The 20985-nt window shown below is 49.9% G+C and overlaps 1 protein-coding gene across 1 annotated transcript in view; it reads right to left on the bottom strand.

The window, feature by feature from the left end:
* Window positions 1-1267: 1267 nt before the first annotated feature.
* Window positions 1268-20985, bottom strand: part of LOC142475753 (ly6/PLAUR domain-containing protein 2-like) — a 37042-nt gene continuing 17324 nt past the window's right edge. The window contains exons 2-3 of the mRNA XM_075581487.1: window positions 4540-4659; window positions 1268-2451 (exon numbers count right to left, since the gene is read on the bottom strand). Of these exons, the coding sequence (XP_075437602.1) occupies window positions 2222-2451; window positions 4540-4659 (350 nt within the window). The 3' untranslated portion in view covers window positions 1268-2221. The remainder of the gene's footprint in view (window positions 2452-4539; window positions 4660-20985) is intronic.

The following is a 20985-nucleotide window of genomic DNA, read 5'->3' as shown; positions in this document are numbered from 1 at the left end:
TACCTGCAACACTCTTCTCAAAGGGTCAGACGTGCGATGCATCCGTCTGATCCTATCCAGGTACTTCTCCAGGAACCCCAACGAGGGCCCCACCGCTTTACGGGAACACAACTGTCTCACGGTAACGCACCGTCTCACGGGAACAGCAACCGCCGCTATCCCTGTCTATCCCTAACTAACCCTAACGTGACAGGAACCCTAACCTAGGGCCTGTCCCTGATGAACCGCAACCTGGGGTGGCTTGGGGAAATCTCCTAGGGCCTGCGGAGTAATAACCTGCCCCACTCCCTTAGCTACCCAAGTCCCTAATCCTCCCTAACATCTAGCTACTCGCTACTCCTAACAGCCTGCAGCAGACACACAGCTCTCACCGTCAGCCTGCAGACATTCACACACGCTGCACACACTGCGCACAGCACATGCAGCGACACACACACAGCTGGCAATCGTACACAGCCACCTGGATACCCGCAGCAATAATCCACTGCACACACTCTGTGCCTATTTGCCAGTGCGCACAGCACTACCAGCTGTGGCACTGCCAAACCTGCACCTTTCGCACCTAAGGGTAACCTCCTTATCTAGGGCCGTCCCTCTTCAGTTACCCCCTGCCCTTACCGGGAATTGGGGCCTGCCTGGGGACCTAAGGAGAACCCTAACCTGGTGCAGGAGCCACGCGCTCCCTACACCCTTCCTACTCCTTCCTCTGCCTCTTCCTGACTGACTCATGGAAAGCCCGGGAAATGTATCTCTTTTCCCGGGCTGAGCTTCCTCCAGCCCTATTGGCCACTATCAGGCACCTGGTGCCTGTCTCGCTATGCCTCCTGGGAGTTGTAGTTCCCACGAGGCTGCTATAGCGTTGGGACCGTGTGCGCGCTTCTCCTGCGCATGCGCGAACTACTAATGGCCGCCTCAACCTCTCCTGCGCCTTCCCTACCCTCACGCAACTTTTCCCTACCTCTCGCAGCCTCCCTGCGCATGCGCGAGCTATCTGGGGCTCTCCTGATGCTGGGCCATCCCTGCGCATGTGCGAGCTGATGCGCAATGGCGGCGCCCTCGCCGCCCGGCTCCGGGAGCGCCGGGAGCCCTGTGACGCGCGTGCGGCCTTGGCAACTGGCCGCACGCGTCCCCGGCAACCCCCGAGCCGGGACCTGACCGCCCTCACCCGCGCGATTGGCTCGCGGGGCCGCCTTGGGACTCGGCGTACCCGCGGTCACCCACCAGGGGAGGGGGTGCTGACAGCCAGAGGAGACATGGCTACACTGATATCACTGTGTGTACCTGATGAAGGGGTATTTACCCCCGAAACGTTGTGCTAATTGTGTTCAGCGGAATAAAATCACTGCAATAAGGTATAGGATGAGTGGCTCCGTGAGTAACAAAACTGACCGATAACAACAATCACTGAGTTTGAAGCAGGGGAGCCTGGTTCAATTCCTGATGTCAGCTCCTTGTGACCTTGGGCAAGTCACCTTATCTCCCTGTGCCTCTTGGCACTAGAAACATAGATTGTAAGCTCTACGGGGCAGGGACTGTATCAACAACAATTCCATATCCTGTGTACTGTGCACTATACTGTAATTGGGAAGTGTTTTCTGTCCCTTTGGTGGGAGAAGCGCTATATGAAACAAGGTTACTGTTATTAAAACACTGTGTTTGGCAAGCCTTTATTTTGCGCGTGCGACGGATGAATACAGATTTTTGCTAGTTTTTGTGCTTCTCGGATCCTGATATACATCCAGCCAGCACCTACACCCACTGCTGATATGTTTATTTCAATATAGAGAAATGGATCCATATGCTCTATAGAGGCTGTTTTCTGTACAGTAGTTCTTTATAACTGCACATTTTTGTTTGACTGTATAAAAACCAACGAAGCCTCATTTCTGGGGCACAAAAACATTAACCGGAAACAAAAAGGCCTATTTTTGAAGCATTTTTTTTTTTACATGTCTTCAGTACTTTTTTGCCTCAGAATTGCAAAATATTTGAACTATTGATACATTCAGTAACCACCGACTTCTCCAGATATCCAGATGTGTGTTCTTCAGACACAGACCTGATTGCAGACTTGTGAACTCTCAAAAGCGTGTACATTTAAAGATAACTACATTTATAAAAAAAATAAAGAATGACATTGGTCCAATTAAACATAACTACATGTGCAACAAATTTAGGGATCTACAGGACTAATCAGATAATAAAAAGTCTGCAATTGTCTTCATAATTCAGTTCGTAGAAGAGCAATGACTGACCCCATACACAATGTCAGTGCTCTATAGCTTGGGGTCACCGTGGCTGGTGAGTTGCTGGTGTATAGTCCTCTGTTGTTGCAAAGGTCGGTGGTGCAACAGAACACGGGTCGGCTCTGCCCCAGCGTGTTTGGGTCACTTTCTATACAGGTGTGAGCGCAGTCCCTGACAACCAACTCGTTGCCTTGGAAGGGATAGCCTGAAATGCAAAAACGTGAGAGAAGAGACATTATGTGGTCAATGAGCTCACAAATATCGCGTCGTAAGTGATGTATAAAAAAATATATACTTCACTGAAATCCAAGGGTCAGAGACGGAGACACAGCACTGGAAGGGAGTGGAAAAATGTATTTAATACATAGTCAAAAATGATTCATCGTTTTGTAGCCAACTCAGGGCCCCTTCATGCACCGCCCTGCACCTTCCTGATGAAGGGGCCCTGAGTTGGCTCCGAAACGATGGATCGTTTTTGACTATCTATTAAATACATTTTTTCACGTCTAGTGCTGTGTCTCCTTCCCTGATCTTTGGATTTTGGTAATATATATATATATATATATATATATAGATATATATATATATATATATATATATATATATATATCTATATATATATATATATATAACCAAAATAACGTTAAGGTTTCCCTGTAAATGCTACTGTATCTTAGTCTATAATATATATATATATATATATATATAGACTAAGATACAGTAGCATTTACAGGGAAACCTTAACGTTTTGTCTATTCACCAGCCATACAAATCTCTTCCTTGGTTGTCAGATGCAGAGGAAATCATTTTGTAGTAGTCCAGTGTTGGAAAAGCTGGGAAGAGCTTTTATATCGGTCCAATGAAATGTATCACAGGCCTGTGTTCTAGACCAGGGGTGCGCTAACTTTTTTCTTTGCACCCCTGCCTGCTCTCTCCCCCGCTCGGGCCCCCCAGCACCCTTACCGTCTCTCTGGCGGCGGCATCATTTGACATCATGACGTCATGTTGCGTTGCGTTGCCATTTGATACCGCGGCATCATTTGACTCCGCGTTGTCATGGCGACACGTCACAAGAAGCCGTAGGAGACAAGGTAAGTGAGGCATACAGAGGCCTCGCACGCTCCCCCAGCATTTTATTTAAATTACGTTCGGAAGAGCGCGGGGCCTCTGTAACCGCCCCCCCCCCTGAGATTTTGCACCCCCCAGTTTGCAAACACCCCTGTTCTAGACCAGAGAGCCTATATGTCTGCCTCACATACCTCCTCCTTGAGGTCCTATTTATTAAACATGTTAGCAGTAGTCACATGCACAAGTTCTTTTAGGTACTGTAAGTGGCCACTTTACAGTTGGCAGCTTTGCTGGATATATTCTGAACTGCAACATCCCCACTTGTAAGGCTGCGGCCATCCTGCATGTCCTCAACTATCTCAATTACCGACCCCTTTATACTGGCAGAAGAACCAAGGTGTGATGACGAGTCACTGGCAAAGTTCACTCCATAAAATGAATATTATTCTGAAGCCAAAGGGTTATATGCAGGATATAAGTGTGGCCAGATAGCTGAACTCATCCCTTTTTGAAAGCACCCCAAGTCCTTTAGTATATTCTTAACTTTATTGAGAAAATCACAGCAAATAAAGGGTGCTGGTAGATATTATGAGTGGTGAGAGAGTGCTTCTCTGTGAAGGTGCTTTTGTATTAAGGGAAGGTCAAAAACGGATGGCTTGCAAAGGGGTAGGTAAGATAGGTGTACTCACTCAGCCTGCTTGTATGGAAAGGAAGTATGTGATTCCTGTCACACAGGAAAAGTGTCTGGACTGTGCTAACTGTGAACACAGAGAGGGGAGTTGAGACATACCATCTCAGCTCGGAGGACTAAAGAGGTTGTCAGGGCAACCAGCTATTGGCATTCTGGAGGGGAAAATGTATCAAAAATGTAGCAGTTTCCACATGCACTGGGAGTTTTAGATACAGGGAAAGCTAACAACCAAAATAGATGATGCTGGCAGTCAGAGCTGCAATTGGAAACAGAAAAATAACAGTCCTGTTCCAGGACAAATAATTCTTTAACCCCCGGGCATGTGAAATACCGTTGGATAGATGCCCACTATTTGTGCTACTGTACTTAGTCAGCTATGTTTATTTAAAAGTGGCTAAACAGATGGACCATCTATTTTATAGGCACAAACAGGTCATTGGACATACAGTAACGTTCACAGCAAAGCTACCAGCTTTACTCCTACGGATCTAAGTTATAACCTTCTCACCACAACCTGATGTTTGAAACACTTACCGATGTCTGGGCTGTACACAGTTGTCTTACAGATCTTGAATCCTTCGGTACAGTTCTTTATATCTATGCAATCTCTACTTTCTGTTTGAGACTGGCACAGGTAGCAACTCAGAGAAACAGCTGGAAGGGAAAAAAACAAAAAACAAAATCAATCATCTTTTTCAAATAAAATGCTGTAGCACACAATGTATTAACACCTGGTTTCGTAAAGCTAACATTTTGAGCCCTTCCTCAGGGCTGATTGCTTTGGACATGAACCATGGTTTATCATGCAGCATCTCTGTCTCCATGCTCCCAGCCACAGCTTACATATTGTACTGTAATGCCAGTGTGCTTTTCCGTCAGAGCTGGAGAGGATTTTAGTGCGGGGCAGGTGTTGTAACTGTATCTACTGTACCTGTTTATCTTTCCCTGTCCGATTACAAAACAGGATGGGAATTGTTGTATAAACTCTGAGTTTGACGGCATGAGCCCAAGGGGAGCTCCTGTAAAAGTAACCGGTAATTTGTGAATCACGGATAACTTCTGCCCAGAGGCTGACTCTCACCCTGCACACTCACACTCACACTTCCAGGTGTCTTATGTATTTCAAATTAAAAATATTTATTTTCCAGATAATGTAACTTCTGGTGCCTAACGCATAGGGAGGAAAACTGGCATTTCCTGGGTGATGGTACCGGGGCATCTAGGACATGCCACCACTGCCACTCCACTGCAGGCATTCTGCCGCCACTCCCCCCGCAGGCACTCTGCCGTCACTCCCACCGCAGGCACTCTACCGCCACTCCCACCGCAGGCACTCTGCCGCCACTCTCACCGCAGGCACTCTGCCGTCACTCCACTGCAGGCATTCTGCCACAACTCCCCCCGCAGGCACTCTGCCGTCACTCCCACCGCAGGCACTCTGCCGCCACTCCCACCGCAGGCACTCTGCCGTCACTCCCCCCCCGCAGGCACTCTGCCGTCACTCCCACCGCAGGCACTCTACCGCCACTCCCCCCGCAGGCACTCTGCCGTCACTCCCCCCGCAGGCACTCTACCGCCACTCCCCCCGCAGGCACTCTGCCATTACTACCCCCGCAGACACTCTGCTGCCGTCACTACCCCCCGCAGGCACTCTGCCGCCTCTCCCCCCCGCAGGCACTCTGCCGTCACTCCCCCCGCAGGCACTCTGCCATTACTACCCCCTGCAGGCACTCTGCCATCACTACCCCCGCAGACACTCTGCTGCCGTCACTACCCCCCGCAGGCACTCTGCCGCCTCTCCCCCCCGCAGGCACTCTGCCACCTCTCCCCTCCGCAGGCACTCTGCCGTCACTCCCCCCACAGGCACTCTGCCGTCACTCCCCCCCACAGGCACTCTGCCGTCACTACCCCCGTAGGCACTCTACCGTCACTACCCCCGCAAGCACTCTGCCGTCACTCCCCCCGCATCACTCTGTCGTCACTCCCCCCCGCAGGCACTCTGCCGTCACTCCCCCCGCAGGCACTCTGCCGCCTCACCCCCCCCGCAGGCACTCTGCCGCCACACCCCCTCCCCCTCCCCCCCCCCCCCGCAGGCACTTTTCCACCACCCCTGCCCCCCCCCCCCCGCAGGCACTCTGCTGCCTTTACCCCCCGCAGTCACTCTGCCACCTCTCCCCCTGCTGGGCTGTTACAGCTAGACTCCTCCATGTCACCATGGCCCTTATACAATACGCTTCAGCCAGGGCTGAAGAAATGCCTCAAGGTATTTGTGGTGCTCCCTCGACTTTCCAGAGGCTGATGGAAAAGACACTTGGCGATATGAACCCTCTGATGAACTGATATGTAGTGCCAGGTCTACCTCAATTACATAATCGTGTTTGGGAAGACCCTCGAAGAGCACGAGGAACGTCTCATGAAGGTGTTGGATAGATTAGGCAAAGAAGGCCTGAGGTTTCCCTGGATAAGTGCAGGTTCTGCCTAACGTCCGTCACCTATGTGGGTCACATAATGTCGCAGATGGAGTGGCCACCAAAGGGTATCTACCGATGGGGTACCCAATGTGGCTCACTACCGCAATGTGAAGCGACTCCAAGACAGCCTGCACCACGAATATCAGCTATCGGAAAGGGCCACAGCCCAGTTAAACGCCAATAACAAGCGGAGATATGATCACAAGGTCCGCTATCGGGAGCTTCGGCCTGGAGACACCATTCTCCTACGCAATTTAGGGATCTCCGGCAAACACAAGCTGGCCGATCGATGGAGAGAAGGACCCTTTGAAGTAGAGTCCCAGATGCTGGGCCTCCCTGTGTACCGCATATGTGACGCGGAAGGCAGGGTAAAGGTCTGGCACCGAAACCACTTGTTGCCCATACCACAAGTGGGAGAGGGTGATCCAGAACCAAAGACTGTAGCGACCAATTCTGAGCCCAAAGAGTCTGCAGAGACTCCTGTTTCACTGACTGAAAGTAATCAAGACCCTTTGGAGGGAACCTCCACCGATTTCGCCGGAGACTGGTGGGGACCTTCCCACGGAGCACCAGGTAATGGGCCGGAACCCCATGTACCTTCATCTGCGGCATCAATAAGTCACCCCCTCGACCCCAAAAGTCCCAGTTTTGTGCCCAATTGAGACTTTGTTCATCCAAGCAGAGACATTGTTCAGCTAAATTCACCCATTATGAGAGAGTCGGGGCCTCAAGCTCCAGATCACCTCTTCAAGACGAAGCTACAGAGACTGAGACCGAGACTTGCAGGAGTCAAAGGGTGAGGCGCCCTCCCACTAGAGTGACTTACAATCAGTCTCAGCAGCCAGCTAAAGCTAAGCTGGGCTCTGTCGTAAATAAGTTTACTGAACTGTACAATATTGTTTAAAGTTATGTGTGATAAGTTGTATATATATAAGCGCTATGTACATTAATGGCGCTATATAAATAAAGACATACAATACAATATATATGCAAGGTATTGTTATGCATTTTTATTATATAAATTTATGTTGTGTTCCGCTGTTCCCAAGCGGGGACATTGGTATTTTTCACCAGGGGGAGGATGTAACCAGATACCCTCTGGTCCCCCGGTTCTTCTGCCCCCTCTCCCTTACCTCCACTGCTGTGGGCCATGTTGCGGGGAGGTGGGAGTGGTGACGGGCTCGCCGGAGGCTCCGGCGGCTCCTGGTAAAGGGCGCCGCCATGTTGGAAAGGATACATTTGGCGCACCAGGGACATGTTAGTCGGAGCTGGGACGCCATCAGGGTAGGGTGTATATGTGCAGGGGTCTGTGACCCCAGTACTAGGACAGAGTACTCCCAAAAGGCCCTAGCTAGGCCCCGACTCCCTTGTGTAGCTTGTGGTTGCTGCAGGGACAGGCCTATAGATAGGGACACTGCCCTGTAGAACCAGGTTGAGGGACACAGACAAGACACAGCTGTATCCTGATTACAGGTGGTCTGGGACTAGTCAATAGAATAAAGCAGATGTGCGCAGTCTCAATAGATCCCCTTGATTCAAAGTATGTGCTCTCACTCTGCAGCTTTCACTCTCCCGTGATCAGCGGGTGGATAGGAAACATGCAAACAAAAAGAAAGCGCAAAAAGGAAAAACACAGTTAGTAAAAATAATTGTCTTTATACCAATTAAAATAAAACTAAATAATAAGAAAGTACATAAAAATGATTCACATGAACCCACAATTCCACAATGACAAGGCACTAATGGGGATCCCTGCAACAAAAGCCCATAGATCTAGTGATGGAAAAAGGAAGACTTTTATATATATAAAAAATATATTACCCCAGGCTTCCCATGGCGGAGGCTTAGGCCCCCTGTGAGCCAACAGGTGACTGCAGCCTCTTTACAGCAGGGGGAAAGAGGGCTACATATGTTAAACAATGTAGCCTGGGCCACACCACAGTGCTCTATATCATTTATTGCAAGCGCTTCAATTAAAAATAAATGGCGAAAGAGCATAAATTGAACATGTTGTTTGGCTCCAATGCGAATCACCGCACCCTCCTAATCCTTCTTTTTATCTGCTTCCTCTCCACATTATCCCTTCATTTAAGACTGGCCGTGTTCCAGAAATCTGAGACATACCAGCGCATTTAATCTTTCAAATGTGACCTGTAGAAGCGGAAAGAGAAGGAGCCAGGGGAATGAAAAATCTCCTGTCTCTAAATCCTGTATTGTATAGCTCTGAGTATACATGGAAACTATCGCGTGATTAGTGTCCTCATAATCCATCTCAATCTTATGGCATAAAAGGAAGGAGCGCCATGGTTTTGTAATGGCGGGCATGTTGTTATATAGACAGTGGCACAGGAGTTTGATATTACCAGGAAATTACCATATGGCCAACTGAGGACGAAAGGAAACAGTGACTGTCATTGCATCACAACCCACCCTCCTACACGCTCTGAACTGCGTGTCACTCATTATTTCAATGGACTTGTTGCAATCTTTTCACCACCGTTTGCCATCTTTGTCACATCTGAAACTGAACACCTGCTGCACCTATACGAGTTCTTATACATGCCTAACTACAGACTGTGTGCTTGATGTTTTTGGTCCCTACCCTTGCCGGTGTTACCACTTTGACCTTTTGTCGTCTCTCGCTTTTACATCAGTTAGCGCACCTCGAGATTCCCCCATTCTGATCACCTGTCTCTATCCTGGATCTCTTATTGGCTCTGCTTAATTGGTGGCTATTTTCTTTTATTTACAATAGCTTCTTTGCATTGTGCCCTGTTCTTCTGCTGCACATTTCTCCCCTACTACGCCTTTAATTCAACCTTTCTTCCTCCATAAAATAATACATAAAATACTTATTTGCGCATATGAGATTCACTGCTCTCTGAATTTAGACTGTACACCCAAAGGTACTTAAAGTGCACTGAAAACAATTCCTCCTCCCACAGTAGTCTCTCTCTCCCCACTCTCTCCCTCCCCCCCACTCCCTTCCCTTTCCCCCACTCCCTCTCCCCCTCTCCCCACTCCCTCTCCTGGTCTAGATGTGTATGAGTAATACACATTCCCAGCTAGCACAAACTCCCACACCCACCACATCATGAATATATATATATATATATATATATATATATATATATATATATATGTAACGGTATTTCTGGCCCGGCCTGACCCACCCAATCTCACATTGGCCCCTGTGGTCTAACCGGACCCCATTACAGTGTGGGTATGTCATATGGTGCACCTGCTGGCTACAGGACTCCTGAGTCTCCCGCATGATGGTGTGTGGGGAGGACCCGTCAGACAGGCAGCTGAGGTAGTGTGCTGAGTCTCACCTAGTTCCAGTGCAGCGCCTCCACCTCACCAGGGTCCCTGCGTCCGCATGGGGATGATCCTGGCGAGGAACTCCTCCGTGGTGCTCCTCTCTGTACACTCATTCTTGATAGATACACGAGAGGGTTTCTGGCTGAACTCATCTTTATTGACACGGCAGGGCAACTGCCCTCCACAAGGAGTATCTTCAGCTGCTCATCTCGCCAGTGCTCCCTTTAATTAGGTATGTCACCTAGATCAGGGATTCACTATTCCCGCAGGAATCACTGTCCTGTGCCAGGTCCCTGGACACAGCCTCCCATGGAGTTATTACAACATAACTGACTCAACTCTTTCAGCAACTCAGGACTCCTCCTCTCAGCAGAACTTGAACTAGACAGCAACTAGAACTCCTCCCTCAACTCCACAGCAACTAACTTTAGAACACAGTGCTGTGCCTTATGTAAGCTTCTGAGGCTGACACATCTCTGACATCACTAACCATGGAGTCAGAGCATGTGACCAGTCCCAGCCATACACAGAGCACCCCACCAGGGTGTGAGGGGAAACCTCCATAATTACTGCTGGCATGCCCACACTTACCAGGCCTTACTGCCAGCAGGAGAGATGACTGTAGGCATTTTACATGACCGCTAAATTCTCCCCCTGGTGAATCCCATCGTCCTCGCTGGGACCTAAATTTGTATACCTCTTTCCAGGAAGCACTGTAACGGAAAACATAATTAACATCACACAAGATTTCCTCATAATACAGTACACATGAATACAGTCATCCGCCAAGCCCGCCCCGACCAGCAGCCACGAACCCGCGTAATGTCTCAGTACCCCCTTAATAATAGTGATCTGGGTCAGGTTTCCTCACTTCCCGGTTACCCATATCCAGGACCGTCACATAATAATGCCTAGGTGATCCTCTCTCTGGCACATAGGTCACCCTATGTTTGTGAACATTTCTCCCTATGCTCCACACTCGCATCAGGGTGTCTATCCTTTCTTCCGCCTTCTTACCTACAATGTCACTCCCCCTATTGGCTAAATACAGCTCTATAGTTTCTCGGAGCCACGTTTCCCTATTGTCCTCAATTTCATCCATCAGGGGCTCCGGAACATAGGGATACTCCAACCCATGGGATCTTTTATATTTGACTATTATAGCCCTCTCCGCCCTACTGACCCTGGTCAAATCAGCATTACCTGCCCTCCCAGGTAACACCCATGATAGGGGCTCATCAGGATCAACTGGATCTGACAGTGTGTCGGGACCCATGGGCGCTATGTCTCTACGCTCCAGCTGGAACCACCTATCCTGTAATTCCCTGTCCCTCTGCTCGGGTGTAAACTCTCCCTCTTTCCACCAGAAATCTACCACGTCCTCCCGCCGGATGAGGAACCGAGTACGGTCCATCCACGCGGAGTACCCTTCAAATAACGGGGCCCACCACCGGGTCTCCTTAAATGGATTGGGTCCTGGTTCCCTGTCGTCATCAAACGAAAATACCCCTGACGACCTTGTGGATCGCGAGTTGAACCACCTCGAGGACCCCGGAGCCTTTACTGCCGGTTGGGGTGCTGTATCCGCCACCCTCAATTCTCCCCCTCCCCGTGAATCGCCTTCCGTAGCTCCACTGAGCTGCCTTTCCCCAGTCCGTCCTTCCTCCCCCCCCAAAGGTATGTCCACAAGTTCCAAGCTGGGCGGTGAACCCGGTGACCGTGTGATAGGGGTAGGGACATTAGCTAGGGCATGGGGTTGGGTATAGGGGCATGGGACGGGACCCCACGGGGTTACGACCCGCTCCTGGCTGTCCGTAGACTGGTCCAAGGATGATGTCTCACCCTCCTTAGTCCTGAGATCGTCTCTCCATCTTCTGGGCAATACGAGCGGTCGGGGACCTTCCCCCAATCGCCGAAGCGTCGCTGCTTCCCCTTCCTGGGTTCCGCCGTCGCCACCGGAAGTGACGTCCTCCCCGGAACCGGAAGCGTCGCCATCTCGTGTTGGACCCCCATGCGGGATCTCTTCTTCCACGACGACATCCGGTTGCTCCGCCGTCGCCACCACCGGCGCCTGGGAAGGGTAAGGATGCATCTCACCGCTCCGTCGGCTCGGGATGGAATCCTCTCCTCCTTCCGCGCTGCAAGTCACCACGGCCGTGGGACTCCGCCTCTCTGGTTGGTTCTGCACCGGCGACACGAGACTCCACTCCGCCGCGACACAGGTAAGTGCCGGTTCTTTTCCAGCACCGCTGTAGTGGTCCGCCGGTAGGCGCATCACCACCGTCGTTAGGGTCGCTTGTTCCTCTTTCGAGGGGCCGAACTCCGACTCGGGGAGTGGCACTCCCGCAGGGGACCGACGGTGAGGTTCCGGGTTCTCACCGCGGTTGTAGACCCCTCTCTCTTCAGGCTCCGTTCTGATCATTAGGAGCGATCCCCATTCTCCGGGATCAACTGGTTCGGTGCAGGCCGCACGCGGCGCTTCAGCCGTCAGCATGGCTGTGTCCGCTCCCGCCTTGACTACCAGGGAGCCTCCTGGCAATAAATAGGGATATACCCCAATGTCTATCTCGCGCTTTGTTGTGCTGGTTACGGGGGACACTTTGCACAGTGGTCTCTCCTGTTCCATAGATAACGGGGCAGGTGATTCCTTATCTCCAGCTTCACTGGTGTGGTCCGCCGGCTGGGGCATCACCACAGCTGGGTGTTGGTCATGGGAGGCACTAGGTAACTTCTCCCTGAAGACAGCCTGAACTTCAGCAGGGCTCATAGTGATATAGAGTCCCGGCTCCTCCTCCTGGTGAACAGAAATGGCTGATGACTGCTCAAAACTCTCGCTCCCCCTGGTGGAATTTAAAGGAGGGGCGGCACACTCTTTCAAGGAGTGACTCTGGCTCTGCACAGCGTCACTCGGCTGGCGGGGGTGGGGTTTAGGTGTTCCCGCCAATCCCGGGCAAGTTCCTGCAATTTTATCATTTGCAGCATTTTCTGCAACTGGCTCTGGAAACTGTACTCCGCAGTAGGCACACTCGGGTACCCACGCCAATTCACCACCTGAAAAGTCACAAGTAACACAAGTGTTGTGCAGACACCTTATCCCTTCTATGAACACCTCCTTGTAGTCTAGTAGCAGCAGGTTGGGGTCATAGATCATACTAACAGGCAGTCTCAATAGGTTTTGTATACACGGACACAACAGAAAGGGTAGCTTCCTGTTCTCTGATAGCCAGACTCCAAATCCTTGAGGATGTGCTTGACTGCACCTTACAGTTCTATTGGTTTCATTATGAAGAACAGATTTGGCCGACTGCAGTTCTTCAAACAATCTGTCCTTGGGATAAAGCGGAAATGAGGCACATTCTATGAAGGAATAGACCTGGCTCTGCCCAGCGTCACTCACAGTGTAGGGGCGGGGCTCTGGTTTTCCCGCCAGTCCCGGACGGGTTTCTGCAACATTTTCCCGCGCGGCCACAGCTTTCGCGCCACTACCCCTGACAGGGCGGGGTTTCTTCATTGGCGCCAATTCCGGCCAATTTCTCTGCAAGTCTAGCAATGTACGCATTGTCTGCAACTGGCCCACGCGGTCTCCCAGGGAAGCGGGAGCCGCCATTTTGCTTTGCATCGCCATTGGATTACTGTGTTCGTTCTGATTGTACAATGGGGCTCCTCTCTGCGGGGCAGCCACCACACTGGTACAATAAAGATTAGCTTCAGATGCACCACCACATGTGTACCTTATCTAGGTGTGACCCAGTGTTGCACTACCTCAGGCTAGGCTCACTCTCTCAGTGTCTGCTGTGACTCCTTCCTCCCAGTCTGTGCTCCCTACGGTGAGTGTCTGGAATGGGCTAGGTACTCTGGCTGGCTCTGCCATGCAGTACTTGGGGCGTCTACCTGTCTTGGTCAGCCTAGCGCAGACCCTCTCCAGGACTCCTGACCAAGTTAACAGGCTGTCCCTTCTGGCATCCTACCAACTAGCACTGCCTCAAGGTGACTCGGTCAGCTATAGCCCGCTCCAGACCCCTCACTCCCTTTAGGCCCCTAGGTTGTCCCTGCGAACTGACAATATCCCGTCAGTCCCCTGACTACCCCTAGGTCCTTCCCTACGCAGCACAGAGTGGCAGCAGACACTCTCCCTGTTTCCCAGTGTGCCTAGCTAGAGCCTGTCCTGATGACAGATCTGATCTCAGCAGCTCGCCTCCAAATGTAACGGTATTTCTGGCCCGGCCTGACCCACCCAATCTCACATTGGCCCCTGTGGTCTAACCGGACCCCATTACAGTGTGGGTATGTCATATGGTGCACCTGCTGGCTACAGGACTCCTGAGTCTCCCGCATGATGGTGTGTGGGGAGGACCCGTCAGACAGGCAGCTGAGGTAGTGTGCTGAGTCTCACCTAGTTCCAGTGCAGCGCCTCCACCTCACCAGGGTCCCTGCGTCCGCATGGGGATGATCCTGGCGAGGAACTCCTCCGTGGTGCTCCTCTCTGTACACTCATTCTTGATAGATACACGAGAGGGTTTCTGGCTGAACTCATCTTTATTGACACGGCAGGGCAACTGCCCTCCACAAGGAGTATCTTCAGCCGCTCATCTCGCCTGTGCTCCCTTTAATTAGGTATGTCACCTAGATCAGGGATTCACTATTCCCGCAGGAATCACTGTCCTGTGCCAGGTCCCTGGACACAGCCTCCCATGGAGTTATTACAACATAACTGACTCAACTCTTTCAGCAACTCAGGACTCCTCCTCTCAGCAGAACTTGAACTAGACAGCAACTAGAACTCCTCCCTCAACTCCACAGCAACTAACTTTAGAACACAGTGCTGTGCCTTATGTAAGCTTCTGAGGCTGACACATCTCTGACATCACTAACCATGGAGTCAGAGCATGTGACCAGTCCCAGCCATACACAGAGCACCCCACCAGGGTGTGAGGGGAAACCTCCATAATTACTGCTGGCATGCCCACACTTACCAGGCCTTACTGCCAGCAGGAGAGATGACTGTAGGCATTTTACATGACCGCTACATATATATATATATATATATATATATACAGTATGTCAAAAAGAGAGCTACTGAGATGTGTATGAGCCACTATCCCAATGTTCATGGTCCAAGCTCTGTGCAAAATAACCAATAATCTTCTGTCTACCAAATGTTGTCTTTTCATTCTTTAATTCCTTTTTTTGCATCGCCAGGCTTTATATTCACTTCCCTAAAGGTTGATGTAATAATCTCATCTTTCAGTTATCTTTTAAAAAAAAAAGGTGCAAATCCAATGCCCCAGTCACGCGGTCGGTTATGTTCTGAGGACCCGCCGCAAAGCAAAAATCGCTGGGAAGTGGAACCGGCGTTTTTCGTTATGTGCGCATGCGCAGACCATCAATGCGCCGTTCTACGCATGCGCAACATCGGCAAAAAAGCTATTCTGCGCATGCGCGACCCCGGACCAGCAAGTTCTGCGTATGCGCTACCCCGGACCGACCCATTCTGCTCATGCGCAGACATGGCGGCCCCCTTCTCGGTACCGCCGTATCGCGGATCGCCGAAAAGCGGGGCGCTGAGAAACGGGGCCGTGCTGTAGTCAGATGAAAAAAAGAAAGAAAAAAGGGGAGTAAAATTAGAACCCGACATCCCAAAACCAAACAAAAAAGACGGGATGGGTGCCGAGCACGCGGGGGGGGGGGGTGCCGAGCACGCGGGGTGTGTGCTGAGCACGCGGGGGGGTGCCGAGCACGCGGGGTGTGTGCCGAGCACGCGGGGTGTGTGCCGAGCACGCGGGGTGTGTGCCGAGCACGCGGGGTGTGTGTCCCGAGCACGCGGGGTGTGTGCCGAGCACGCGGGGGGGGTGCCGAGCACGCGGGGTGTGTGCCGAGCACGCGGGGTGTGTGTCCCGAGCACGCGGGGTGTGTGTGCCGAGCACGCGGGGTGTGTGCCGAGCACGCGGGGTGTGTGCCGAGCACGCGGGGTGTGTGCCGAGCACGCGGGGTGTGTGCCGAGCACGCGGGGTGTGTGTCCCGAGCACGCGGGGTGTGTGTGCCGAGCACGCGAGGGGTGTGCCGAGCACGCGGGGGGTGTGCCGAGCACGCGGGGGGTGTGCAGAGCACGTGGGGTGTGTGCCGAGCACGCGGGGTGTGTGCCGAGCACGCAGGGGGTGTGCCGAGCACGCGGGGTGTGTGTGCCGAGCACGCGGGGTGTGTGCCGAGCACGCGGGGGGTGTGCCGAGCACGCGGGGTGTGTGCCGAGCACGCGGGGTGTGTGCCGAGCACGCGGGGTGTGTGCCGAGCACGCGGGGTGTGTGTCCCGAGCACGCGGGGTGTGTGTGCCGAGCACGCGAGGGGTGTGCCGAGCACGCGGGGGGTGTGCCGAGCACGCGGGGGGTGTGCAGAGCACGCGGAGTGTGTGCCGAGCACGCGGGGTGTGTGCCGAGCACGCGGGGTGTGTGCCGAGCACGCAGGGGGTGTGCCGAGCACGCAGGGTGTGTGCCGAGCACGCGGGGTGTGTGCCGAGCACGCAGGGGTGTGTGCCGAGCACGCGGGGTGTGTGCCGAGCACGCGGGGTGTGTGCCGAGCACGCAGGTTTGGATATAAAAGTACTGGCACTGTGTCAGGTTTGGGTATAAAAGTACTGGCACTGTGTCAGGTTTGGGTATAAAAGTACTGGTACTGTGGCAAGTTTGGATATAAAAATACTGGCACTGTGGCAGGTTTGGATATAAAAGTACTGGTACTGAAGCAGGTTTGGATATAAAAGTACTGGTACTGTGGCAGGTTTGGGTATAAAAGTACTGGCACTGTGGCAGGTTTGGGTATAAAAGTACTTGTACTGTGGCAGGTTTGGATATAAAATGTGGCAGGTTTGGGTATAAAAGTACTGGCACTGTGGCAAGTTTGGATATAAAAGTACTGGTACTGAAGCAGGTTTGGATATAAAAGTACTGGTACTGTGGCAGGTTTGGGTATAAAAGTACTGGCACTGTGGCAGGTTTGGGTATAAAAGTACTTGTACTGTGGCAGGTTTGGATATAAAATGTGGCAGGTTTGGGTATAAAAGTACTTGTGCTGTGGCAGGTTTGGGTATAAAAGTACTGGCACTGTGGCAAGTTTGGATATAAAAATACTGGCATTGTGGCAGGTTTGGGAATAAAAGTACTAGCACTGTGGCAGGTTTGGATATAAAAGTACTGGTACTGAAGCAGGTTTGGATATAAAAGTACTGGTACTGTGGCAGGTTTGGGTATAAAAGTACTGGCACTGTGGCAGGTTTGGGTATAAAAGTACTTGTACTGTGGCAGGTTTGGATATAAAATGTGGCAGGTTTGGGTATAAAAGTACTGGTACTGTAGCAGGTTTGGATATAAAAGTACTGGTACTGTGGCAGGTTTGGATATAAAAGTACTGGTACTGTAGCAGGTTTGGATATAAAAGTACTGGTACTGTGGCAGGTTTGGGTATAAAAGTACTGGCACTGTGGCAGGTTTGGGTATAAAAGTACTGGTACTGTGGCAGGTTTGGGTATAAAAGTACTGGCACTGTGGCAGGTTTGGGTATAAAAGTACTGGTACTGTGGCAGGTTTGGGTATAAAAGTACTGGTACTGTGGCAGGTTTGAATATAAAAGTACTATATGACAATATAAAGAAGGTATATAAGTGGCACATCAATGCTTGTAAGTATAAATGATAAATGTGTTTCCTCCTTCTTGGTTCTCACGCCCTACTGACCCCGGCGTCTCACGGCTGGATCCACGTATGTATAGCAGATATGGGAGATAGAGGTAGCACACAGGAGACTTTCACTGGAGTTCAAAAACGCCTGATGTATTTAGTACTAAATAGTTGTATTTGCTCTGATGTACTAAATACAACAGAAGTGTTTGAATGTTTCCTGGTGCTTCCTCTATTTCCAATATATACCGATATAAAAGTACTGGCACTGTGGCAGGTTTGGATATAAAAGTACTGGTACTGTGGCAGGTTTTGATATAAAAGTACTGGCACTGTGGCAGGTTTGGATATAAAAGTACTGGTTCTGTGCCAGGTTTGCTTATAAAAGTACTGGTACTGTAGCAGCTTTGGATATAAAAGTACTGGCACTGTGGCAGGTTTGGATATAAAAGTACTGGTTCTGTGGCAGGTTTGCTTATAAAAGTACTGGTACTGTAGCAGGCTTGGATATAAAAGTACTGGCACTGTGGCAGGTTTGGATATAAAAGTACTGGTTCTGTGTCAGGTTTGCTTATAAAAGTACTGGTACTGTAGCAGGTTTGGATATAAAAGTACTGGCACTGTGGCAGGTTTGGATATAAAAGTACTGGTTCTGTGGCAGGTTTGGATATAAAAGTACTGGTACTGTGGCAGGTTTGCTTATAAAGAAGAGAAAAGTTACCTAACGGAGCCAAATGAATTAAATTAAATGTGCATCAGAAACATCAGAAACTATCAAATGGTGTAATATACAAATAAAAATATACCGGTGATAAAAGTCCTTAGTAAGGTGTCCAAAATGAATGATAATATAAGTCCAAAGTCACTTGAATCCAATTGGAGGTGGATGGATGACCAGCACATATAAGAGAAAAAGAAACAAAAATACATAGTGTAATACTATATTAAATCAACAATGGTTGGGGGGTGGTGGGATAACGGGAATGGTGAGTTCCCTATTGGGAAGTAGGCAAGACGGTGAGATGAACAAAAATACCATTTATTAAAAAAAACGATGATTAAAAACAGCTCCTCTCCTCACGGTGACAGACAAAAATTGGAATCCTACTTACAAGATTGTAATAGGACATGCGTAGTGTAACGTGATAAAATCACAAGGGTTGGCACTTCTCACTGACAGAGACCGTCTCCGGTGTCCCCACGCTTCGTCCTCCAGTCCCGCTGGGGTACGTTGATCTCCTGGCGTGGTGCACTGCTCCGTTGGAAGTCCTACTTTCCTTCTCCTGACTCTGGATCTCCCAAATCTCTCGGATGTCCGGCGGCTACTCTCGTGAGTAGCGTGGATGACCCGGACAGGAACCGGATGTGACGTATCGGCCACGGGGGATCACTGACGGTGAAAAACGAAGGAGATCGCGAAGACACTGCACAGTCAGTACATCCGTGGGAGTAGGGGCAAACTCCGCCCTACGCGTTTCATGGATCCCTCCGCTTCTTCAGGGGCATGTAGTTGTATTTGCTCTGATGTACTAAATACAACAGAAGTGTTTGAATTCCATTTAAAGTTTCCTGGTGCTTCCTCTATTTCCAATATATACTGATATAAAAGTACTGGTACTGTGGCAGGTTTGGATATAAAAGTACTGATACCGTGGCAGGTTTGCTTATAAAAGAATTGTGCTGGTACTATGGCAGGTTTGGATATAAAAGTACTGGTACTGTGGCAGGTTTGGATATAAAAGTACTGGTACTGTGGCAGGTTTGAATATAAAAGTACTGGTACTGTGTCAGGTTTGGATATAAAAGTACTGGTACTGTGGCAGGTTTGGATATAAAAGTACTGGTACTGTGGCAGGTTTGGATATAAAAGTACTAGTACTGTGGCAGGTTTGAATATAAAAGTACTGGTACTGTGGCAGGTTTGAATATAAAAGTACTGGTTCTGTGGCAGGTTTGGATATAAAAGTACTGGTACTGTGGCAGGTTTGGATATAAAAGTACTGGTACTGTGGCAGGTTTGGATATAAAAGTACTGGTACTGTGGCAGGTTTTCTTATAAAAGTACTGGGACTGTGGCAGGTTTGGATATAAAAGTACTGGTTCTGTGCCAGGTTTTCTTATAAAAGTACTGGCACTGTGGCAGGTTTGGATATAAAAGTACTGGTTCTGTGCCAGGTTTGCTTATAAAAGTACTGGTACTGTAGCAGGTTTGGATATAAAAGTACTGGTACTGTGTCAGGTTTGGATATAAAAGTACTGGTACTGTGCCAGGTTTGCTTATGAAAGTACTGGTCCTGTGGCAGGTTTGGATATAAAAGTACTGGTTCTGTGCCAGGTTTGCTTATAAAAGTACTGGCACTGTGGCAGGTTTGGGTATAAAAGTACTGGCACTGTGGCAGGTTTTGATATAAAAGTACTGGTTCTGTGCCAGGTTTGCTTATGAAAGTACTGGTCCTGTGGCAGGTTTGGATATAAAAGTACTGGTTCTGTGCCAGGTTTGCTTATGAAAGTAATGGTACTGTGGCAGGTTTGGATATAAAAGTACTGGTACTGTACCAGGTTTGCTTATAAAGAAGAGAAAAGTTACCTAACGGAGCCAATTGAATTAAATTAAATGTGCATCAGAAACATCAGAAACTATCAAATGGTGTAATATACAAATAAAAATATACCGGTGATAAAAGTCCTTAGTAAGGTGTCCAAAATGAATGATAATATAAGTCCAAAGTCACTTGAATCCAATTGGAGGTGGATGGATGACCAGCACATATAAGAGAAAAAGAAACAAAACTACATAGTGTAATACTGTATTAAATCAACAATGGTTGGGGGGTGGTGGGATAAGGGGAATGGTGAGTTCCCTATTGGTAAGTAGGCAAGACGGTGAGATGAACAAAAATACCATTTATTAAAAAAACGATGATTAAAAACAGCTCCTCTCCTCACGGTGACAGACAAAAATTGGAATCCTACTTACAAGATTGTAATAGGACATGCGTAGTGTAACGTGATAAAATCACAAGGGTTGGCACTTCTCACTGACAGAGACCGTCTCCGGTGTCCCCACGCTTTGTCCTCCAGTCCCGCTGGGGTACGTTGATCTCCTGGCGTGGTGCACTGCTCCGTTGGAAGTCCTACTGTCCTTCTCCTTACTCTGGATCTCCCAAATCTCTCGGATGTCCGGCGGCTACTCTCGTGAGTAGCGTGGATGACCCGGACAGGAACCGGATGTGACGTATCGGCCACGGGGGATCACTGACGGTGAAAAACGAAGGAGATCGCGAAGACACTGCACAGTCAGTACATCCGTGGGAGTAGGGGCAAACTCCGCCCTACGCGTTTCATGGATCCCTCCGCTTCTTCAGGGGCATGTAGTTGTATTTGCTCTGATGTACTAAATACAACAGAAGTGTTTGAATTCCATTTAAAGTTTCCTGGTGCTTCCTCTATTTCCAATATATACTGATATAAAAGTACTGGTACTGTGGCAGGTTTGCTTATGAAAGTACTGGTACTGTGGCA

This window comes from Ascaphus truei, chromosome 2 (assembly GCF_040206685.1).
Source record: "Ascaphus truei isolate aAscTru1 chromosome 2, aAscTru1.hap1, whole genome shotgun sequence".
Taxonomy (NCBI): domain Eukaryota; kingdom Metazoa; phylum Chordata; class Amphibia; order Anura; family Ascaphidae; genus Ascaphus; species Ascaphus truei.
The sequence above is the reverse complement of the archived record's forward strand: the minus strand, read 5'-3'. Positions and strand labels throughout refer to the sequence as shown.